This window comes from Camarhynchus parvulus, chromosome 3 (genome assembly GCF_901933205.1).
Source record: "Camarhynchus parvulus chromosome 3, STF_HiC, whole genome shotgun sequence".
NCBI classification, from domain to species: domain Eukaryota; kingdom Metazoa; phylum Chordata; class Aves; order Passeriformes; family Thraupidae; genus Camarhynchus; species Camarhynchus parvulus.
The window spans coordinates 8,973,148-8,994,798 of NC_044573.1; the positions used below are offsets into that span (position 1 = coordinate 8,973,148).

At 37.7% G+C, this 21,651-nt stretch overlaps 1 protein-coding gene across 2 annotated transcripts in view; it reads left to right on the forward strand.

The window, feature by feature from the left end:
• TASP1 (taspase 1) overlaps positions 1-21,651 on the forward strand; it is a 79,023-nt gene that overhangs the window by 42,647 nt on the left and 14,725 nt on the right. For both annotated transcript variants that reach the window (XM_030944630.1, XM_030944631.1), the window contains exons 11-12: positions 11,446-11,556; positions 20,731-20,841. In XM_030944630.1, the coding sequence (XP_030800490.1) occupies positions 11,446-11,556; positions 20,731-20,841 (222 nt within the window). The remainder of the gene's footprint in view (positions 1-11,445; positions 11,557-20,730; positions 20,842-21,651) is intronic.

Here is a 21,651-nt window from a genome sequence, read left to right on the forward strand (position 1 = left end):
TAATCCCAAGTTCCTGTAGCATTTTTTTCAATGCTTGTGTATTATTTGAAGGAATATTGGATCTTCTATTGGCCCTGTAGCTGCTGGGAGGCTTCCTGCTTTTGCCTCTTCAGGAAGGATTTGGTATTAGCTTTTATGCCTTTTAGCAAGTTGTTTCTTAAATATTTTTGGCTATTTTTATCATGTTTTTATGCTGAGTGTGCCAAAGGTGGTGGTTCTGTTCTTGTTTGGGCATGACTTCAACTTTTTGCATGGTAATTTCATACCTCTAACAGTCACTTGACCATGTTGTTTGAACACAGTGTCTTTGGTGGTTTGGGGTTTTTTTTTGGTTTTTTTTTGGCTTTTCAAAAGTTGCTTCAAGGTTTACAAAATACAGCATATTGTAAAAACTCGTATTTTATGGTTATAGCTTAACAGGGCCTGGGGCAACTGAAATCAAAACATGGAGACTTCCTAAAAACACAGTGGGGGAGATGGGGAAACTGGGAATGGCTGGGAGTTTAAGGGGCCCTAAATCCAAGGTTTATTCTGCAACTCTCAGTCTAAAATTCAGTTTCTGTGTAAACAAGTAAAGCCTTTCTGATTTTTTTTCCCATCATCTTTTTGAGGCATTTTGATGTATAAACTCCGAATTATATTAAAATTAATATTTTGGTTGGGGAAAAAATAGTTACGGGACTTTAATAGCAGCTGAAGGATAAACATTACAGGAATTTAAGTATCTCCAAAGCAGTATTAAAATTCAAGAAATTCAAAGAATGTTGCAGTTCTGTTGGGGGCACACCCAAGATACCTGGGCAGTAACAGTGCAAGGGCCATTCTGTGCAGGAATGATGGTGGAGATGGAGTAAAAGCTTGTTAAATGAGATGAACATGACCTTTATTTAATAAAAATATAATTAGCAGCTAAACTAGGTTTTGGATCAACGTAGTAGAAGCCAAATCTGTGGTGTTTAAAAGCTTTTCCATGCATGTGTGCACACAGACACACACAAAACAGGCTCCCCTTTAAGCACCCCCACCACCTCCCCACAAAAAGAGGCCAGAACACTTTGTAAGGCTGCTTGGAACTCTTTAGGGGGTGTTTTTTCCTGGTATATGAATGTAAACACAGGAAGATGGGTATTATTTGGAGGGAAAACATTTGTGAACAAAACCCAGCCACAGGAGAAGCAATAGTCCATTTTTTGGCTGTACTTTAAGAAAAAATGTCCTGTTTTTTCCTGAGCATAATAAGAATCAAAGTCTTTGTGCATATTCTTCTCATTCAAAATAATATCAAGTGTGACACTGAATTTCCTATTCAGTTGGAATATCTGTGATGATGGTGAATATTCATTCACTAACTGTGCCAAAAGCAATACTGCTGGTGTAAGAGGCAGGCTGTATCTTTCCTGGGAGAGAAATTGAGAAATACTAATTCTCTTTGGATATGCAGAACCTTAACAATAAATATAAAGATTAATATAAAATTACAGCAACAGCTAATGCAGGACACTTTGAAAATTAAACCCAAGTGGAATTTTTGAGTAGAAGTGTAGAGACTGAAAATGATGTCTTGCATTTCTTTCATCTTAACAAGAGCAGGAAATAGAAAGCATACAAAGGATGGGTGTGTGCTGTGTCTAGGTACCAGCCATTGAAGCTAGCAAACCTTTAATATTGCATTTCTGAAGACAGAAGGTCTTGCATTATTTACAAAATGCTGAAATTCTGTGCCACAAAGCTGCAAAATCTCCAGCTTTTACTCAAATTTATTTGAAGGGACTATTTGATACAAGAAAGGCACATAGGTTATCCTAGGGAGATTTAAAATACAACTTAATTTATGATCCTGGAGAAGGAGTAGAAGCTTGACATATGTTGAAATCATTCAGAAAAATTAAGGATGCTAACAAACATAATTTGGTTTCAGGGCTGAGCCAGAGCTGTGTTTTGTGGAGAAGGTACAAGGAATGTCAGTTTTCTGGGAATACCAGATTTATTTATGAGGTGTAGTTGAGGATTCTGTCTGGGAGAAGTCTCCTAGTGATGTCTTGCTCTTCTCTCCTGCACAGAATCTTTTCTTGAATGGAATGAAAATCAGATAGAGAAAACAGCAGTGGTTTAGGGGCACATGTGCAAACTGTGTTTATTCTGTGTAAACTTCCTTGCCAGTTTCTTGTGTTGGTGAATTCACCAAGATCCTAGAAAACTGTTAAGGTCTCATGACAAAAGCAGTGGCCTCTGTTCTCATAAAGGCATTTTAGAGATTAGATCACAATACTTTAAAAGCTGTGTTGGATATCCATTTGTACACATAATGCATCATTCCATGAAGGTTAAATAGCACACTTTGTGTTTTGAAGAATCACAGAATTGTTTAGTTTGAAAGGAACCTCTGAATGTCTAGTCCAGCCCCCTGCTCAAGGAGGTTTCTCTTGTTTTTGAAATTGACATCAATAAAGGAATTAATATATTCACTTTTCCTTGCCCCACCTTTTCCTGCTCAAAGTGTGTTCACATCTGTCATTCTTTGCAGTCCATTGTGTGTCTTATGGCTGCTTTTGCAGACAATGTGGAATAGGATGGAATAGGAATGACACCTGTGCAGAGATGGGCTGTGGTTGTTAAATTATTTGTTGAGTTATGCCCTCAGCCAGCATTTTGGGCTCCTTATGGCAGCCACTGGTCTGTAGGTTTCTGCTTGAAAAGTCCTTTTGCAAACAAACCACAGAGATGTGCAAATCTGCAGAGTAAATGCTTTTCAGGGGAGCTTTAATGCCCATAAATTGTCTTGTGGTGCATAACTTTGGCTTTGTGATTCCTTTCTGTTGAGGACAGTAGTGGCTGTGTTAGGAACCTGTGAATGAATACCTGGCCAGTGCTGTTTTGTAGAATCATGGAATAGTTTGGGTTGGAAGGACCTTAATGGAGGGAACCCCTCTGCCCTGGGCAGGGATACCTTCTCCTCTACACCAGGCTGCTCAGAGCTCCATCCAGCCTGGCCTTGAACACTTCCAGCAATGGGGCATCCACAGTTTCTCTGAGCAGCTTGTGCCAGTGAATTACATTTATAATGTGATTATAAAGCTTGCTTCAAACTTGCATGTCTTGTTAGCCCTTACATAACACACAAGTGCAGCATTGTCTGTCTGGCCAGTCCTTCTGAGTCCATGCTCCCAATGCCCAGAGGAATTTCACATGCAAATCTTTTATCCTGTACAGATTGTTTGAGCTACACTGTGTGGGATAGATATTATGCTACAATTAATCTCTTTGTAGACACTTGTATTATCTCTCAAAATCAGTCTGGTCCTGTAAGATTCGGGGAATAAGAGGTAATTTAATGCATCACAGCTGAAGCAAATGGAGAAGAGTTATGTCATTGTTACTGTGAACAAGAGGATAGGGTGGAGGAAGGGGAGCTCTATCTGCAGAAAGATCAGTATTTACCTATGAAATGATGTTTCTGCCAAGAGTTCATCCAGCCTGTGTGTCCAGATGCAGCTGGGAGGATTCAGTGCTGTAGCATGTGCTGTGTGAGCTAACTCAGCACCACCAAGGTCTGGGGAAGAGAGAGGAAGCCCAAGGCAGAAATGATTTGTGGTGATGGTAGCATGGAGAAGCTAATCAATTAAACACAGTTCTGCAGTGTTCGCAGCTGAGGGGTTTGTCCTCACAATGATCAGAATGCTTGTTTGAATTGCCTTCGGAAGGCTTGCTGGGAAGCAGAACTGGATGGATACAATAATCAGAGGGCTTATTGAAATTCTTATTGGACTTGATGTTATAATATCTATGAGGCTTGAAGGTGCACAGGTTTGTGGAAGTTGTAGCTTCCTGCAGAAGGCACAGTGCTTGCTGAGCAGCACTTTTGGAACCAGGACCAGCAGCTGTGCAGCACCAGCTTCTGCTCTGGACACTTGGTCCTGTCCCTGCTGCTGAGCCTTGTGCCAGTGCCTTGGAATAGGTGCAAGGGTGGAAAGTGAAGATGGTGGCTGACTCCCTTTCTATATCTTAAACACTTAAGCACTTAAGACTGAACTCCTTTTCTATATCTTTAACACTTCTCTGGGATTTGAATGTGATTTTATACCTTTAGTTAGCAAACACATAAGCTGGTGTCATACTTTCTTCGCTGTAAGTTTTATATGACAGAAGAGGTGTAGTTTAGAGAGGGGTAGGGTTTTTACAGAGATCAGTAACAGCAAAACTTCTGAGGAAGGCCTGGGCAAAAGTGTTTGCTTCTTTCTTTACAGCTTAACTCAGATGAATCTTTAAAAATGTATTATATGTAATGAAGAATGTAAAAGTACATCCTCTTTAAGGGACCTGTGCTTTTTCTTCATTCTGACTTCTCTTGGAGATACATCTGAAATTATTTTTGTTTGTAGTAACTCAAACAAAAAGCTTTTAAAATAAAATATCTGTCATTTACTATTTAGAACTTACAGTGCCAAATGAATGAATCCTTATTTCTCTAACCATTTTTTTTCTTATCTGTAAAATTGTAGAAAAGCTGAATGAGTTGTTTTTTGGAGTGCTTTTCGTTTATTTTTTCTATATTAAAAACGTAGAGATGAGTTTTCCTACCTTTCCTTAGGGAAGGTGCTTTAGACACGAGTGTGTCTGCATGTTGAATTTCTTTTGTTATCTTTGAAACCTGCCCAATTTTACTGAAGTTTCAACCTTTTGGAAGATTTCCATTGCATTTTCTTAGTAGTTAAATCATTTAAGGATATTCTGTCTGCAGCAGGTATGTGCTCCATTGAGCCCTCTAGGATCAATGCTTTAGGAATTGGACAGGACTTTGTCTGCAGGTGTTTTTTCTGGCAGTAGGTCAGTAATTTTAAAATTTCCCCTGCTAGTATGAAGACATGATACAGCAGCTGATAGGAAAGAAACCCCTAAAATTATGTTACTTTAATATAATACTGTAGTATTAATGTATTACATTCTATGTAGTGCATTCTGCTAGACTGCAGCATTTTGTCTTTTGAGAATTATGCATTAATTTTTTTTTCAATATATATCTACCTGTATCAGTGTCTTGCCAACTAAATATTTTTATTGTATTGTATTTTGTTTTTGTAAAATCACTGCCGTGCAAGGTTTTACTCAGATCTTTCTAGAGATGCTGGAAATGATGAGCAGAGCTTACTGAAATACAGGTTTCACAGTGTTTCCATTAGGCATTACTAGAAGTTATCCAGGAAATAGAGCAGAAATAGGAGTTCTTTAACTTGTTAGCTGATACTTTAGGGACTACTATTGAACTGGAAATAACATCAAAGCTTAACAGGACAGAAACAACAGGGCCAGGTTCAGACTCTGCTGCATAGAATAGATGATAAAATACAGATAACCTGGAACTTCTGTCTTCAGCTTCTGTAAAGCAAAGAGTCATATTTTGGCAGTGGAATAAACTAGATGAATTTTTCCATTCTTGACTGTACATGAGTAATGCAAGTTTCCATTCTGTACTCCTTTAAAACAAGTTCCAACACTTTTTGTTGAGGTACGGTGTGTTTCAGAGCTAGACAGGCTCCTGCAGCCTGTCAAAGCTCCACAAGCTCTCTGCTTGTGGCTCACAGAAAGCAAACTCGATTTTCATTTCTCCTTCCATTCCACAGGAGCCTCTTTCATGTCTGAAAATTGGAAACGCGTGTTTTTCAGTGTGCTGCATGGATGTGTGTGTGTGTGTGTGTGAGTGTGTGTGCCCTCTGGCACACCTGTTTCTAATTTCCTGACTTGAAAGCATCTCCCATCAAAAGGAGCAGAAAAACAATTTCTCTCTGACATGCTGCTCCTTTCCTTTGCCATCTTGGTTCCATCGGAGGAGCATTATAAGATGCAGAGCACGCATTGGATGGGATGTTCAGCTTCTATTGTGCTGGGTTCTTTCTCCTCTTGTTGTGGTTATTTCAAGCATTAGAAATCTTCTTGAGAAGTCACTATGCTGAAGAAAAAACACAGTGATTTAATCCTTATTTTCTTGCATGAAGCTCAAATGAAAGATGCAAGTCTGTAGCAAGTTAAGGTTTGTATAAGCTGTGAATTGAATGTTAGTTACTCTTTGGTACAGAAAGATTAACATTTAAAAATTATACCTTAAATTTACCTTTTTTCAGAATTGTATGCAATGTAAGATAGTATCTAATATAATACCTAAAAGTTAAAGATTTTCACAATCTTAAAAAAATAAAAACAAAAACATCACAACACCTCCTTCCCCCTAGTAACATGGTTGTTATGGAAGTTGTGCATCGGCTAATTAGCAAATTACTGCTGAAGTGGTAACTCAAGGGAACTACTGATACATCCAGAACAGCTAAATTATAGTAGGATAGCATAAGAAAAAGAGACTATGAAAAAAAAAAAGGTTGTAGATTCCCAAACTGTTCTTGTGCAATTCTTGTAGTAATCAATGAGGAGTATCTGGATTGGAGGTAAAAGTGTATTATTATCAGAAATTGCACATTTCAATACCCACAGAAAAGGGAAGCTCTGTTTCACTGTTGGTCTGCCTGGCACTTTGAAAGAAACACTGCATTAAAACTGTATTGTGGCATAATCCAAGCTATGTGTCTCTCAAAATCAGTGTTGGTGTTTCTGTATGATCTTCAAGTGATTTTGTAGATGATCTTCAAGTAGTTTTCAGGCAGGAATAGAAGCTTCTGGTTGAAGACAGGTTTTCTGGGATCTTTTAGAATTTTGTTTAGGTTTGTAGTTTGTTTACAAAATAAAGGTGTTGTGGCTATTAAGCCTCATTCTTCTTTCCTTCCCTTGTCGTAGGAGTCTGTTGACATCGATGCCTGGAGCCTTTAGGAGTCTGTATATTCTCTCCCCTTAATCTAGGAGGCTAGAAACTTGCATCAAAATATCTGTCTGTTTATTTTTTGTAGGATCTTCATGTGGTTTGGGTTGGGAGAGACCTTAAAGATCAGACCTTAAGGTTCCTGCCATAGGCAGGAACACCTTCCAGCTCTGAACTGGTTGCTCAGAGCTCCTTCCAGCTTGGCCATGAACACTTCCAGGCATGGCACATTCAGAAATTCCCTGGACAACCAGTTCCAGTATCTCACCACCCTCATAGTAATGCTGTAGCCTCATTGTAGGAGGTCACAAGATTTGTCAGGCATGATTTATCAAAATAGTCTCTATAAACTTTGTTTTCTGTAGAAGTGTTTTTGCCTTTGCCAGAAGCAATCCTAGAGGAAGGCAGTTAATTGTACTTAGCCCTGCAAACATGGACAACAGCAGTTCCAACAGGAGTTTTTTTGTCAGCAGAGGAGTTACAAGTAGGCAACATGGTGTTTGCAGAATATTACTGTGTTAGGAAAGTAATTTGTTTACTATATGAAAGTTACTTCAATGTGAAGCTCTAATTTAACCCAGTAAATTTTTCCAGCTAGTTGTCTGCATTTGAGTTACTCATGTGTGAAATCTTAGGGAAGCATTTGTCTGTCATTGCAAAATATTCATCTCTGAAATATAATGAGCTTCAGGATACTGAAGAAGTCATCATCATAGCTAGGAAAGGATAATAAAATTATTTTAACTCTGTTTACAGGAAAGTTACTAAAACAAATGTATTTGAGACTTTCATCTAGAATTGGAAAATTCTTAGTGGGAGTCCCTCTTGGTTTGGTTGTACTTGGTAGTACTATTCAGTGAAAGAAATGCCAAGTGTATTAACACTTGCAGTTAAATGTAGTATAATGGGAGATAGTTAAACACAAAATTTACATTTTCATCAACTTGTGTGCATGATTTGGAAATGAGTTTAAGTAGCTTTCACTGGAGTTGCTCTCTTGAGTCATGTTAATACAACTTTTTTGGAAGTTGGCTAATGCTGGTGGTTAGACTAAAGTGACTGGAACTATAAATTTGAACCCACAACTTTATATTCTGAGTTATAAATCAGTTTTGATTGCTCTAGTAATGTATACATTAATTTTTGCCTAGTCCTAGTATCATCTACAGTGTGTCCCCAGTTTGAGGCTAGACAGACATACAGATCTGCTAAAACTGCAAGAAATTTGGTTTGGATAATACAAAGTGCAATTCTTTTTCTTAGCCTGTATCTGGTCAAAGTATGTGACACACTGCTTGGGTTTTTTTTTTTTTTTTCTTCTTCTTCAAAAATAGATGTTCCTACATCAAAAACTGCAGTAACATATTTATCTTTTGCAAATGGGGGAATTGTTTTCCTTAGTTATCTGTCCCTGCAGACTGCCAGCAAGTGATGTGCTGAAAGATTTTTACATACACTGCCAGCAGCAGGCTGTAAGTTTGTTGCCTTATAGGTTGACATAAATATGACAAAAAGAAATGACTTTGTCTGTGGGGATGTAAAGATGTGTGATGTGTTAGTAGAATTTCAAAGCTGCTTTCCTTGTGGTTGATCCTGGATGGGGATGTGGGCTGCAGCTGTTCTTAACCCATATTAAGTTTTCTCTCTCTGAATTTTTTTTGGAGCAGACTTGATGTTATGGGAACTCTTCAATAAAGTCATTCTCCTGGGGGGGAAATAACATTATACATCATGCTAAAAAATGGCCATTGTTTTTTTTTTTTTTTCCCCTTTTATTCCAATTTAGGAAATACTTGAAAATTGTGAAGTAGTAACATCTGGTTTTATTACTTGATGCACTGAAGATACATAGGCTCACTCTGATTTCTGTGTCTCATTTGTTTGATTCCTCTTTTAAGACCCCTGCTTCTTATTCATATAGTTACATTTAAAGGTGTTACGTGTTATATTTTAAAGGTACTAACAGGTTTTTTCAAAAAAAAAAAACAGCTTTCTCAGGTTTTGCCAGAGCATATGCCTGTCTAATTTTATTCTTTACAGCAAAACTTCATAGTGATTAAAGTTTCCCAGTTTTAAAAAAGTGATGTCCATGTTGTGATCTATGGATAAAATGCATCTTGTGGGGTTTTTTTCATGTTCTTCATCCATCACTTTGGAATAAATAGTCGATAACTCACAGTTCTATTGTGGACAGAAGCTTCATAGTGTGGGTACAATGAGGCAAATGAATAGACAGACCCTTCTGTAAGCAGATCTGAGGTTGCTGTGTTGCATGAGCCTCTTGAAGATTATCTCCTAACCAGGACACCTCTCTCATTAACTTGAGAGCTTGACAGTCTCAATGAAAACACTTTCTCCCTTGTGCTCTCAAGAGCAACTTCCCTTGGCTGTGTAATTGTTCTATTATTTTGGCTCTTTCATTTTTCTCTTAATTTGTAACTGGATTTTACTCAGTCTGTTTGCTGTACAAGGAATTTTTTGTGTTTCTGTTCTGCCAGTTGTGTGTAGATTCAATGCCAAAGTGTCCCACTTCAAACAACTCAGTTTAGCTGAATTGCATTAATCAGGAGACACTTCCCATTAGCAGGGACACATAACTGAAGGCCAAGGTATTTTTGTGAAGATTGAACATAGCAGAATTTTGGGACATGTGTACACAATTTTTCAGCAATCTGGTCTCTGGGCTGATTGATTCTCTGACATCTAATCGTCTAATGCATCCACGGTGTTCCAGAGTGTGTTTGGTTGTTGTTTTTTTGTTTTGTTTTGTTTTAATTTTTATTTTTATTTTTATTTTGTTTTGTTTTGTTTTTTGGTTAGTGTTTTTTGGGGAGGGGGGTGGGGGGTTTTGAGGGTTATTTTAATCTCGAAAATGAGAGGGGTAATTTTTTTCCCCTTCTGTATTAACAATCTTTGAAGAACAGTGGAAACTCACTGTGCATTTAAGGGGAAGGATATAATTGTGTGTCAAGCAGCCAGAGAGGGAGATTCTTTGAGGAGGTTGCCATGTTAGGGTTTAAAATGATGAAAAGAACTAGAAACCAGTCTGTGAGTCACTGCAACACACAGTGCCAGACCTGCCAATGTGTTTGTGCCCTGTTGTACCCACAGCAGTCAGTGCTCTAAACTCAGCATATGCACAGGGATGAGAGACTCAGCAGGCTGCACTGGAGCCACTTTGGGTTGGGTTTAATTATTAAATTTTTCTTTATGCCACATCTAGGCTGGCTTCAGCCAGTGTCTCTGTTCTGGGCTTGTTAGTGCTTCCAGTGAAGTGTGAGTTACCCGTGGAGACTGAGCTGCCTTTGTGTGAAGCCAGCCTAGGTCTGATGTCTTACCAGCTCCAGCTCCTTGCCACTTGGAAGCAACTAGATTGTTTCCAGCCATAAATTTGTTTCTGGAGGCTGTGTAGGTGTATTTGTGTAGTTCTGTACCTGAGCTAATAAGTCCAACTGTATTATAGCAGATTTTTTTTTATGATTCTAGTGCTTGCATCATCTTGTTGTATTTAATGAGAAAAATGCTAAAAATATTTATATATAATTGTGAATGGACTGTGTCTGACTTCTTTCTGTGTATTCTGGTGTCTAATGCAGTTTTTGGTCCTGATAAGTTACAAATCTGATCAAAATGTAGTCACTTAGATTTAGATAATTTGAGATCATTGTTACTTCACGACTCTGTGTTGTGTTTTTTTCTTTCCTGACTGGATAACTGAGTTCACCTGGCTCTTGGTTAAACCTCTTCTAGCTGCTTTGTCTGCTTCCCTGCCATTAAGGAAAAATGTCAACAAACAGGAGACATAAGTAGTGTAATGACCTTGGTCTATATGGAGAAGGTATCAGCAGTGAATTTTCTGTCCAACGACCCCAGCTGGTCCAGAAAACCATTCATGGTGCCATTTGGCTGCAGCTGTATGTCCCACAGCACAGTACAGGAAGGGAAAAGGGTGTAGGAGAAAAAATAGCAGGTGTGAAAGTGTTCCTACAGAGCAAGAGTAGCAGTAATGACCTGCTTGTCTTCACCAAAAATAGGTTTCAGGGGATAGGTACAGAAAACACTGAGGCAATAAATGATTGTTTGCAGAAGCTTTTTAATTTCTTAAGGACAAACCTTTAAAAATTACAGGAATCTGTATTAGGAGTCCAGTGACCAGCCACTTTGGCCATATGGCTGAATTCATGTATTCCTTTGTTGCAAAAAGGCTGAATCAGATGGACTAAGCAGAATATTCTGTCATGCAAAAGGAGTTACTGTGTCACTGAAGTTGTTCTTGGTTTGGAGAGTGGCATGCAAGGATCATTCCCAGGAGAATGATTAGTAAGAGGATTCTATCTGGATAGACATGCTAAGTCAGTGTTGCTGTTTCTTTCTTTTTGTTTAATTTTTGTTTGGTTTATGACTTTATGGAGTGAAAATTTCAGGAAAGTTGTGAGAAAACCACTGACTTACTTGAATTTTTGAGTGACTTTGTGTCAGCCTTTTTAAAAAATAAAAATGTGTGGCAGACACTTGTCATTTGCATCACTGTGAAGAAACACTATTGTGCATCATCACAGCCAAATTAATGTGATTATATAAATTAATGACAGGGTTTCTTCAAAGTGATATCTGTATTTTGACTATTTTTAATATTTCTTTAGGTTGTGGAGAGCACCTTGTCAGGACCATACTGGCCAGAGAATGTTCATGTGCTTTGCAAACAGAGGATGCCCACCAAGCTCTCCTAGAGACTATGCAAAACAAGTTTATTGGTAAGTATATGGCACAAATTGCCTAAATGCAAGTTACTTGAAAATGCAAGTAACTCTATCAGAGATATTTATTCTTGTGATTTCTGTTGAAGCCTTGTGTTGCAGTTGGCTTCAGATTTAGTCTTGTGTTACATCTGAAAAATGTTAAACTACAGAAGAATATATTAGGATATTTAAAGGAAAACCCTTGGAAATACCTCAATTGTTATGTGAGTCATAGAATACCCAGAGAGGTTTGAAGAAAGAATTTCCTGTCTGAATCATGAGCTGTGGTGTACAATTGCATATTTTAGAATTGATGAGTTAGGAGCATTAATAAAAATTATTCATCATGTTAACCCTTTTAAAAATAGTAGACCTCAAAACCATTTCTTGTTCTAATTAAATGCTTTGGACAGACAGATTCTGGTTTGCTATTTGCATAATAAAATTAATTTCTTGGAAAAGTGAAATCCACTTCATTAAAAAAAACAATTTTTTATTTGATTTAAGAGAATTGTGTAATATATCTTCAATTTTTTGTAAATATAGATCTTGTTTTCTTTCCTCAAATCATAAGCAAAATATGGAAGTGAATTTTTAAAATAACCATAAGAGCTTGCCCTTTTGAAAATTCCAATGAAGCTTCTGGTGTATATGTTGACGTGCAGTGTTTTCATAACCCCTTAAAATTTTTCAAGCTTTAGAATCCACAGACAATTTTCATCTTGAAAATTTCTTGTGGACAACATAATACTTGCACACTGTGCTGCCAAAGCTCGTTTTGTGATACTTTAATTAGAACTGAAAGAGGGGCATTACACACCTTTTGGGGTCCCAGGGACTAATGCACTTGGTCTTGGCAAGCAATGCATCGCAACTTCTTGATTTCTTTTTCTAGTGTTAAATCCATGTTAGATTCTGCTTCTGACATTTGACTCTTTGAAGGGAAGTCACCTTTGCATTGGAGACTGCACTTGATAATCTGCTGCTGTACTGTGGTCATTTCTAGGTATTGTAAGAGTGCAGAACACTCTGTGTTCCCCAAAAAGATTCTAATCCAAGCAGCAAAAACGTAGCTTTTTATATTTAGTCACTTATTCCAGTGCATAGTGGCACAAATTTAGGAGTTTGTGTACCCAAAAGAAGCCTTTAGGAAGGATGCATGTGATAGCTTTGGTAATTTCTAACCTGCTTTACAGATATTGTATGGAAGTGGCCTAACTTTAGGAAAGTCAAATTTTATTCCATGCTCTTAAAATTTATTCTGCTGTTTGTTCTAAGAGTGCTAAAAGCAAGCCCAAATTGTATGTAGCCTTCTGCCATTTCATACTAGTACATGTACACATACAAGATGGAAAGCTACTGATGAAGTAATTCATAGAGACTGGCTGATAAAAGCCCAAAATTTAAATTGTTTTAGTTCAAGGTGCCGTCTTTGAGTTGCTCTGAGTGTTTTGGGTTTTCTTTGTTAGGTTTGGTAATGGTTAGCAAAAAACACAATTCTCATTTTGCTGTTTAATGCAAATGTATTTTGCCACCACTTTGCATCCAAAATGTTAACTGGCTCCAATGCATGTGAGACATGCATTGTATTCTTTAGTGGAAATGTGAAAATGTTTCTGTTGGAGATAAGAGCCTATTAAATGTTGCTGAAGAATTTGTTACACCTGAACTGTCAATTGCAGAGAAGGAGGAGCTACACAGACAGAGGTACCAGGATATCAGTGTGGTGTGTTACTGCCTTGGGAAAACACTAAATCCAAACAGCAGAAAGTGAAAAGAGTGAGAGACAGGATTAAGTTAATGCTGTTCATGAAAAGAAAATTTGAAAAAAAGTTTATATAAAATTTATATAAATGCTTTGTAATTTCTTGTTCAAGTCTTAATTCAGGACAGGTCTGGCTTGTATTTTCAGAAACTTAGCCCTGCAAGCTTCTGCTGCCTGACAGCAGGACTGTGTAGTATGCTCAGTTATACTCTGGGCAGTGCTCATATGGGGAAAAAAGATACCACCACCTTTGTTTTTTGTGTAGGTGAAGTGCTTGGATTAGAAAACACAAAATCTAGTTTGTGCTCAGTTGTCCTGTGAATGAAGACTGATGGAGGAAAACATCAAAAACCAGATACATCTTCCTGGTTACGTGTGACATAGTATTGAGTTTGTAGCTGGTAGAGAAATTTTGGCCATCTTGGCAATTCTGCAGATGGAATGCAAAGTTACATGTGGCAAATACAGTCCAATGGTTAAAAACATGCATTACACTTAAAAACAGTAGGTTTATACTAAATAGATTTTTTGCTGTGGCTTTTTATGTGCTAGTTCATAGCACAGGATGTGTGGTAGGGTGCAGAATTCCTTACTGTGAAACATCAGGATAAAATGGGGTAATAGCCTCCTTGCTGATGGCATGGATGCTTCCCTTGCCTTCCTTAGAGCCCTGCTTTGTGGTCTTGTCAAACTGTCACCAGAATTATAATGGACCAAGGCATTGGGGAAAAAACCCAGCCTTTGACAAAGCTGAGCTAGAATGTTTTATCAGAAGTCAAAATGTGTGTTAGTTGTATCAGAGGGTTGAACAGCTGATGTTGGCAGTTGCCATCAGATTGGTGCTTCCTGTTTACAGGACTCTGAGTCTCTGCAGAGAGTCCTGGGAATCCTTCCAGCTAGGGAATGCCTGGCTTAGACAGTGAGCGCTGTTTAAACAGCAGGTGATGAGCAAACTCATGTCAGATGTGCTTCTCTCATCCTTTCTGAGAGCCAGCTTACTGTGGAGAATGCACAACTGCTGGTTGAATCAGAGGTGAGAGAAATGAAATATAAACTTTTTGTAGATGGAATGGGTGCCATATCTTTAGTCAAAGAGTGCAGAAGGCTTGGTTCACAGTTAAAGAATGGTGTTCTGTAAACACAAGTACCTTCCAGACAGAAGAAGGGAGGATTTTGTTACTCATCATTCCTTTCAAATGCAGCCAAGTTTGTGTTTGTAGACTCTAATGTAGACTTAGAGTAAATATTTGTGTCATCTCATTGGCTGGAAATCTGGGCTTTTAACAGTGGCAGCATTACCAATGGTACTTTAGAACTCCTTATGAAGTATTAGAAAATAATGAGCTGAAAGACATAGTTGGAATGTGACATTTGTTCTTTCCTTAGCAGAGGTCTGTTTCTCTATTCTTGCATTTTTAAACTGCACTTCAGTTGAGCCGAGTCTGCAGCAAGGTAATAGCAGAAGAATAATGCTGACACTTTCTCTTCTAGAAATGCAGTGTCAAAATCCTCTCTTCTGAGCAAGACTTTGGACAGCTAAGAATCATAGAGAATTAATTTCCTGATTATTAGTTATGCTTGCTGAGGAGGAAAAAGCCTCGTACTTCAACAGTTACAAGACTGTGACTGGCATTGCAGAGTGTTGTAGTAACTTTATAGTGGATTAGAGTTTCCTTTGGTGCTGCATCACTGTAAGCTTTGTAGCATCCTTTGTGGTTTCCTACTAGAGGAAACAAACTATGGAAGCATTATTATGCTTCTCCATGACACAGAGAAAAGGATTTCAGAGGAGAATGAAGTGATCCTGAATTTTCATAAACACAACACGGTGATGTTCCACAAGGATTTGTATAGGTCCTCCCTATGCTTCTCCATGTCAAAAGCATTGGGATTTTATTGGTCTGTGGTATCCTCAGTTATTTAGTTTCTTAAAGTCTTACCTGTAAAGTTTTAAAGTGCAGGTGTTTTCTCTTGCAGCTTCTTTAAAAATTAACTATAAATGTTTTAACCTAATGTATCATGAAATATAAAGACCTCTGACTTGAGACAGCTTGTGCTTAAGCATTCACCAAATAATGGTGCATGAAATCAAAAGCAGGCTTCATTTAGTGCTTCTTATATTTGGAGTTTAGTGGGATACATAGCAGAAGCAGAGTGGCAAACAGCTTCACTTCCACCACACTCTGTACACAAGCTGACAGTCCAGTGGCCAAGGTCACCTGTAACTGTTGATCTGAAAAAGTCACAATTTCACTCAAACAGTGCACAAGAAGGTTTAGAGCTGTTTAACTGCCCTCTGTTAAATCTGGGGGATGCTGAAGCACTTAATTGGTTGCACCACACCACAGCCAGTGTTTAGACCCAAGTTCTAAGCCTTTGAAAGCTGATGTAAACAATGAAGCTGGTAATGGTTTCTCTGCTATGGAAGAGTGTGAATGTAGAACATCTGATGAGCAGCTGGTTCATCCTTCAGCTGGGTAAGTGTAAATAAAACACTTCATTTACAGCTTGGTGTTGAATCTGTGCTGGAATGGTTCTGTGCAGTAACTACAAATAGGGGAAAAAGGATCAGAAGTGAACAACTTCATTCCCATGATCTGGAGGGACCAATCTTCATCACAGGAGAGCTTTAATTTACAAAAGATGCCAAAGTGTTCTTCACCTGTAACTGTAGCTCCTCCAGAGCAAGACTGAATGTTGAGGCCATTATTTGCTTTAACACTTGCAAAATTCTCAGTTCTGTCCCTGATCAGCAGCTGAACCCTGGGTCATGGTGTTCAGCTCTGGCTGCTCTTGCAGAACTTGATGGGATCAGGGAATGTGGAGTAGCTGTGATGACCTGCTTGCTTGTTTTTCAGAGACCATTGCTACAGATTAATAGCATACAAAACACATAAATAAAAATGTAGTGATGCTTTCTGTATGTCACATAGCAATAACAGAGTAGTTGAGCTTTGAAGGAGAGAAATGTGTTTTGTAAAATGTAGTTTTGTGACTAGGGAAGGTAAGGATTTGACCAAAACTAATGAAATATGGGGTTTGTTTGGTTTTGTCTTACCCCTTTTCTCTGCTGTGGCCAGTCAGTGCTAACATTATTAGTTAATCTGCAGTTGGAATTTTACTTTGGATTTTTCATCCCACATTCCACAGTGGTTCTGCCAGTGTAACTGGGAAAGGAACACTGGGCTTCATGAGACTTAAAATGGTATTTAAAGTCCCAGGTTTTTGTAATTTTGTCATTAGCAAGCTATTAGATCAAAGATTTATCCAGCAATTCTGTTTTATTGCAGTGGAAAACAGTATTTTTGGGTAGTAGGCATATTTTAACTAAATTCTGAATTTGTACAGGAAAACCTATTCTTCTGAAAAGTACAGAGAGAGCAAAAATGGTGTAGGAGGTAGAAGCCAGATCACTTTTCTTTCTAATGAGAAACCATTCTGCCTTTAATATACATGGCAGTATTTTAGTTCCACTTTTTCTCCTTCTCTTGAAATACTAATTAAACATGTATAGAAAAAAGTCATTACCTATATTGTTATTTTTTACAAAAGTCTGCTCTGTTATTCTTTTTCACAATGGGTTGGCTGTAACAAAATGACTTTTAGAACTAAATTAATGAAATGTGTTCCTAACCTTTGAATTCACAGTGTTATGAGAACAGTCAAATTAACTTGTGTGTATGATTCATGGATTCTCTTTAGAAATAAAGTATAATACTGTACCAAAAAAAAGAGTATGATACTTTTGTACCATTATTTTTACAGATCCAGTGATGGATGCATAGCATTCAGCTGTCTGGAATTTTGCTTACTAGACCTACTCATTTGCTCTGTCTAATTTGTTAAAATATGCTCTTTAACATAATTATAATCATTATCAGTAGGTCCACATATCTAAAAAGATCCTTGTTTAAAAAAAGTATTATATTGGAATTCCTCTTTTAACATTTTTGAAAAATTGCTTTAATTGAAAAATAAGTAACTTTTAAACAATATGCTTTTCAGCATGTAGTTAATTTGGCTTAGGGTCTGATTTTTAAGAGCAGAGGAACAGCCTGAATGTACTGTAACACAGAATATTGTAATATTATTATTGTAGGCAACTCGTTTTTGACACTTCTTAGAGATTGATTCTCCACAACTTAGGCAGTGAATTGGAGACATAAACTGTATTGTTGCTGATTTTGCACTGAGATGGTTTAGCTGAACTTGCTGCTGAAGGCATCTGGGATGGGTGAGGGTGGAGTCACTCAGTTTGCTTCTGATGTGTCTGGGAATGGAGGCCTTCAACAGAAACAGGGAGGCAGAGTGGCCATGGGTGGGGAAATCCTGAATCTTTGCAGGGTAGTAGTGCAAGTGACTGTGTCCTCTTTGCTGCTTGTGTTTGGAGATGGAAACAAGGGGGATGTTCTTTTTCAGACTTCTCCCACCATTCCAGGATAATGCTCATTCTCCAGGTGATGATGCAATGGTGTAGAAGATTAAAAGGGCAAGCAAGACTATGTTTTTGTGTGTAGGAGAGATAATGTCTCCCATCATCCTTGCTTTGTTTGCATAACACAGTTTTTTAAGACATTTGGTTCAATGTTTCATTCAAATTACCTGCTAAAAGTCACTTTAAGTAATTTTATTCATCTCACACCAGTAGTACTGTTACCAAGTTAGTGCAGTGTGACCTGGTTTCATGTGGCATAACCAACATTTCTTCTAAGTCCAAAGGCCCAACCTGTGTCATTCTTGAAGAAGTCAATGTCTTGCCCATCTGTTGTGTTTTGTGGGTGCTGAAATTAAGACTTTCATCACACTTGAATCAGGTGCAGTGCTGTTAAGTTAATCCTCTTCTGGAGTTTTCCTGTTGCAACAGAGTGGCAGTGTACTTCAGCAAAGGCTGAATTAATACAGTCAGTTTTCCAACCTTTGAGTGGTCTTCAAAGCCTTTGAGTTTTGTGGACTGGTAATAAAGCTTCCATGGTGCATAATGATTGAAGGAAGTAATTTGTTCAGAAAACAATTGTGTACATACTTAGGGCAGTATAATGGACACCATGTTTAATGTCAATAAACAAATGCTATTTATGCTGACAGAATTGGGGCTCTCAGTTGTTCATGTTGAGGCTGAGCATCTTTTTGGATGAAGTTGTAAGCTGAAGACTTTGTCTTATGTGCTTGAAGCTCAAATTTAAAATTACTCATTTAAACCCTTTTTCCAAAAAACACTTGCTTTGAATGATTTGTTTTTTTATTCTTTGTTTCACTGAAGATGAATATTTTGTTCTTGCAAAGAAATCCCTGTAAAAATGGAAGTTTTTTGATGGAAATGCAGTGTTACTGTTGTGCTGCAGAGTCTCTGCAATGAAAGAAATACACTGCTAAGCCTTGTGACATTTCAAAAGACCACGTAAAAGTTACTCAGATTGCTGACAGTTTGGTCAGTCATGATGGCACATTTGACAAAAATACTGGGAAAATGATGAAATACATAATTAGCTTATTTACAGACTTCCCTTTCATCTCTTTTTTTCAGAGTGTGGGAGAAACAAAATCCCTAAAATAAGTGATTAAACTAATGGAAGCATTTCTAGAACAAGACTTCAGTGGAACCAACTGTATAAACTATAATCAGTAGTTGCTGTCTGGTATTATGTGCACTCATACAGTCCCAGTGTTTTACTGTGCCCTTGAATATGCTGTCTGCTGTGAATGCTGTTTGCTGGCTGTCTTCTGATGAAGTAGAACATTTTTAGCCATTCTAATTAAAGAAATAATTAATATTTTTCACTAGAACCTTGGAAGAATCTTTCACAGCTCTTGAAAGGGAAGGAGAAACTGCTTATTAAAAAGGAACTTGAGCTTTTCTGTCTCTTTGCAATGACTTTTCACCACAGCTTAGAGAGCTTAGACTTTTCACCATGGCTTAGAGCCTAAATCATTTGTGCAGTTTAGTGTAAGATTAGATCTGCAGACCAAGTTCAGGTAGAGGCATTGTCTTTGAAGTGCCTGCTTTTGACTTGGGTGGTAAAACCCTTCACAACTTTCCAAGCCTTGTGTTTCTATTTTAACCAAACATATTTTCCTGTTTTATCTACTACCTTATCATGGGCTGCGTTCTTGTTTCACAGGGACTTGGTCACTGTCAGTGAGTAATGCAGGAGGTGTATTACTAGGTGTAACTAGTAATAGTTCTTTTACAAAACAAGTGGCACTTTAAAGATAATAATCTGTTTGCATTAGATTAAGTAAGATATTACTGTTTATTAAGCACACTGCATTTATTATTTTCCTGCAATTTGAGCTTCTATTGCAGTGGCCACCTTGTATCATTTTTCAAGGTGGCTGCTCTAATGTTTAGAGAAAACACAAAAAAGCTTTTAGTTTTCCTTATGGTAATGCTCAAAGTTGGTTTTTATTGGGTAGTTTTGTTGTTATTTGCATTAAAGGAGTAATTTTAATCATACAAATAGTTGTGGGCAAGTTAAAGGAGGCTAATGAATAGATCTGCTCTAAAGTTCTAGTGGCTGGCAAATTACAGTGCCTGAACACTAATTTATTTAAAAGAAAGAATTGAAAAGAATTACATTAAATGGCTGTTGCGATCGTATATTCAATTTTAAATGACAGTATAATGCAGATGTGTAACTAGGATGTCTATGGGCCAAAGTGCAAGAACTTGATTAATTTTGTGGCTCAAGACATTTTATATTGCATGTAAATTACACCATTGTTTCCACATTTAAAGCAATAGGAATCTTATTTCAAATTGCAAACCAGAGAAAAAATACTTAGGCTTGGTTCAGCTACCTTTAAAGCTTTTCCAGCTTCTGATAGAAGACTTTTATATCCTATGTCTTAAATTAACAACAGAGGAGCCACTGTAAGAAGGATGTGCTCAGGCTTTTCTGTTAGTATTCATCAAACAGCAAAGCAGACAGTACAGCAGTTCCATGATGCCTCTGTACAAAGGGCTTTAAATTGGCAAAAATGAATAAACTGTAAAAATGACCTAAATCTGCTTGATTTTTTAGGTATGTCTTTATATAACCTATAGAACAGAAAGAGCTAAGTATTGAGTCACAACTGTTTTTCAACTTGACACTCCGTTTTTCATTATTATATTTTCCTTGGTCCATCCAAATTACATTTGAGGTCTGCACTCACAAAGGTAGTTTTTAATGTTTTTGTTTTATTCCATGTAGCTCTTCATTTTTTTGATTGCTGGTGAATTAGTAGATTAACATTCCAGAAAATTATTCCTTTGAAACACTAGGAAAAAGAGAACCGATGCTTTTGTAAAAGCACTGTTTGATCTGTCATTTTCAACTCTTAGTGGCAAGATTAAAGGGAAAAGGCAGAAAGTCAAATTAAAAAAAAAAATGCCCAAGAAATTGTTTCTATTGCAAGTAATTCTCCCCAATGATTTTGTCCAGGTTCACCTTTCCTAGCCAATGAGGATGGTGTACTCGGAGGTGTGATCGTTCTCCGCTCCTGCAGGTGTTCAGCAGAGCCCGAATCCTCACAGGAAAAGCCAACTTTACTAGGTAAGGAATTCTTACTCATTTTAATTTAAAATGAAGGGTGAAGTGAAATCTCTGTGCGTGTTTGAAAGCCACAGAGAAAACAAAATGGAATTGACATTGAAATAATAAAAATTTAGAAAGTGAAATAGGGAACAAACGAGGCTAATATTAACAAAACTCCAGAAAAGAGCATTCTTTCTGACACATCATTTCTAAGCAGAATTGTCATTCAGAGGATTGTGTGGGATCCTTCTAAACCTATGGCATAGATACAATAGTTGCTTGTGGTGAGGTGGGATGTGTTCCTCATAAGAAAAATTGCATTTATAGCTGTGAGTAATGGATGTAGCTGTTTGCTGCTTCTCAGTAGCTTAATTTTGAAAAATGCTTTCTACAAAGTTCTTTATTCCTCCTTTCTGCGTAAGAAAATGTGTGAATTTGGAGAATGCACTGAAAATTTGTAAGGAAAGTTGTTTATGGTTGTTTATTCTTGGTAATGGCCAGGAAAATCGGTTTAGATAAGTCACAGTTACTATTTGCACCAAACAGAACTTTCTGCTGCTCATACTGAAATCACATGGACTTTGCCTCTACCAGTAGCTGTCTGGTTCCAAAAAGGTTTTACATCCCTTCATCCCTCTGTCTGTCCTGGAAACACAATCTCTCTCTTGCTGCTTTAAGGCAGAAAAGTGTATTATGGAAAACTGTCCCGTGGTTTGTGTAGGAGGAACAGATGGGAACTGAAGGCTGTAGATATGAGCAGAACAGAGTGGAAATACAACCCTGAGACAGTAAGGCCTCTCTGAGGGAAGGAATTTGGGGATTGGGGGC